Source organism: Buceros rhinoceros, unplaced genomic scaffold (genome assembly GCF_000710305.1).
Source record: "Buceros rhinoceros silvestris isolate BGI_N320 unplaced genomic scaffold, ASM71030v1 scaffold16865, whole genome shotgun sequence".
Taxonomy (NCBI): Eukaryota; Metazoa; Chordata; class Aves; order Bucerotiformes; family Bucerotidae; genus Buceros; species Buceros rhinoceros.
The window spans coordinates 1-3,122 of record NW_010414746.1 but is presented as its reverse complement, the minus strand read 5'-3'; the positions used below and the strand labels follow the sequence as shown (position 1 = coordinate 3,122).

General features: G+C 37.4%; 1 protein-coding gene across 1 annotated transcript in view; it reads left to right on the top strand.

The window, feature by feature from the left end:
- METTL25 (methyltransferase like 25) overlaps positions 1-1,534 on the top strand; it is a gene marked incomplete at its 3' end in the record, with an annotated part of 40,120 nt that extends 38,586 nt beyond the window's left edge. The window contains exons 7-8 of the mRNA XM_010137196.1: positions 339-368; positions 1,461-1,534. Coding sequence (XP_010135498.1) covers positions 339-368; positions 1,461-1,534 — 104 coding nt within the window. The remainder of the gene's footprint in view (positions 1-338; positions 369-1,460) is intronic.
- Positions 1,535-3,122: the final 1,588 nt, after the last annotated feature.

Sequence of the window (3,122 nt, the reverse complement as noted above, 5' to 3'; positions counted from 1 at the left end):
CAGCAGGAAGAGGCTTAAGACAAATGCATTTCTTTTTAGTGCTCTCACACACAGTAATCCTCTGAAATTCTTTTACCATACTAAGAAGCACAAATTTTGCATGCATCTATTTCCATACAGTTGGTTATCATTGCTTCTCCTATAAATAAACCAAAATAACAGGAATGAGCTGATTATGAGTCCCTAAAGGTACTAACACTTCAAAGTGTGCAAGCTCATGTTATGTCACACCATTAATATTTTAAAATGTCGTCTCCTCTGTCTTTTATACAATGTGTTTATAAAATGTCCTGATAAAGAATAAACATATCAGCAATTTAATTCCTTCACTCTTAAAGGCTTTGGAGAGAGTTGCAGTTGGCCAAATGGTAAGTAATATTGTTTATTTTAGTCATTCTAAGATAAAATGTGTTTTTTCCTCTTGAATGCTCTTAATCCGTGACCTTTTATTGAACTTCTGCATTTCTGGAATCTGAAATACTAGCATATACTACATGAAATCCTGATAGATAGCACGTGTCATCATGAAATTGCATTTTTATTTCTGAGATTGTACTTAGTGAATCTGTTTTCCTTTGACTGTTAAGAGTCTGGAAAAAAAGGACAGCTTAAAATTTAAGGCATTAACCTACCCTTCCTAACTTCTTTCACTATCTTTCAGCTAATGCATAAATTCAATACAAATGTCCTTCTGATATCCCTGGTTTGGATCAGTGTTTTATCAACTGATGTAAAAATAGAAATTGTGAGAAAAGCTTAAACCTGTTAGGAACATCATCATTCTCATTTTAAATTACTGTATATTTTTTCCCTGTGAATACTTTGAAATATTATTGTGCAAGTTATCTTGGTTGACACCAACTGTGCAAATATTTAAAAGGCAAGGGGATCTCTTCTTTCTGTATATAAGCTCATTGACCTCAGTAGTCTTTTACTGTAAATGCATTTTGCTGTGAATTTTTAATTGGCAAGGATTAATTATTTTTATGCTAACAGATCTTTCATACACAAAGAAATGAAGTTTTCAGTGTATTCTGGTGTTATGGACATAGTCCTTGCTGCATGGTTCAGACTACAGTTGTATGATGATTCAGCTAGCGAATTGCTCCTTTTGGCTTTAAAACAGCTTAGGTAAATCGTTATATTTATTTTGCATGGTAGAATTTGGATCATTATCAGTACATTTTTCCTCTGTTCTTTTCCCCTCTGCCAACCTTTGAACTTCAGAGTTTGGGATTCTTTGGTTTTTTCTTGCATTCATGGTTATGTTAGAATCTGACCCAAAAATGTAATTTTAACCGTAGGCAAGAACATTAGTAGATAGTCCTCGTAAACCTGTTATGACTGATTGGAAAGAATACAAGCCAATAAGTAGCTAAGGAAGCCAATACTGGTTTTGTTCCTCTGATCTTAATTTCAATGCCAATTTTAAACCCTCTCCATTGTAAAATTTTTTGCAGCTACCTACAGAATCATTGTTTTATCGAGCTGTTCTTCAGGTTATTATAGAAGAAATTTATGGTGTCACCAAAAGGTAGGAAGCTCTGAATTCACAGAATATGAAGCAAAGATCTGATTCTCTTCCAACTCTATTCAGTAGAGAAAATATTTCTTAGAAAGCAGAAGGTGTAGGAATTGGTCTTATCAGACTGTGTATACACATTGGTTTTAAAATGCAGGACAGATTTGTTCATCCTAAATCCACATCTCAAATGTATTGCCCTTCCTTTACCCATAGCTGAAATAGGTCCTCTTTGGTACCGGATATGCGGACAAAAAACCAACAGCAAATTTGTTAAAAAGTCAACACAATCCTGGGCTACCCTGTATGCAGAGGGTAACTGGCAGCTTTAATACTGCAGAAGACAAAAAGACATTTCCATTTGTCCTGAGAAAAGCTCCTGAAAGCTCTGTGGCTGTCATGGCTCTAAAGAGCTACTTACTGCCTGTGCCTACGCTGGCAAGTACTGCACCCTTGTAGGACGGGATTTGGAGAGCTGGTGCTGAGGACCTGACGTCTGCACTATACTCTTTTTCTGGAGCTGTCACTGGATTAGATTTTATCTAATTCTGTGGGATGTGTGCCCGTTAGCACTTGGAACCTGTCCAGAAGCACACCTTCCAGTTTAATTTATTTTGAAAATAATCCATTTTTTGAGCTCTGACCCTTATCCACAACGTGAACCAATGCATGAGAGGTGGGGAAAGCCAGAAAATTCACTTCAAAAGTATACTCTTGATCTAAAATAAGTGCTAATGCAGATACCCCCAAATCTTTTGCTAAATTTAGAGCCAGACAGCTGACCATTCAGAAGGTCAAACTCCTGAAAGGCGAAATCCTTGTCTATTAAAATTATATAAAATATCACACATAAAATCATGGCTACTAAACTCTAAAGAAAAGAAAAACTTTGAAATAGATCATCATATGTTTCATTTGTTAAAGGAAGTATAATTTGGAGGAAGTAATTATTTTGAAATAAAAACAATGGCTGCCTTCAAAAGAGTGGCCTCCAGTTTTATTGCTAAACGTGATGTTATATGGCATGGAATATCCCTATGGCCCATTCAGGCCAGCTGTCCTGGCTGCGTCTCTCCTCACTTCTTGTGCACCCCCAGCCTACTCTCTCAGGGGCAGAGGAAGAAACAGAGGAAGACCTTGATGCTGTGCAGTCACTGTTTGGCAATGCTGAAACATTGGTGTGTTACCACCACTGATGTAGTCACAAAGCCAAAGCGCAGCATGTACGGGCTGCTGTGAAGGTAGCTCCATCTCAGCCAGACCCAGACAGTATCTTTCCCCTGGTAGTTTGTGATTAGGAGACAGATGCCTGTCTTCCAAAGAATGACATATCAGTGTAATCATTAACTGATTGTCAGAGCACATCAGCCCAAATTTTTAGGTGCATCTGAATATGAAGTGTGACCACAGGAATAATTCGCACTAAGCGAGGGTCCTTGCCAGCTACACAGCATGACTTACAACCGCTATAGAGTGAAGGCTTTCCATGGACCTCAGTAGATGTTAACTCTGATTTTTAAATAAAGAAAAAGGAGAGTTGCTAAGAATAGAGAGGGGGAAAAGTTTTAAACTAAGAAATTTCTATTCAGTATTTTGGCGG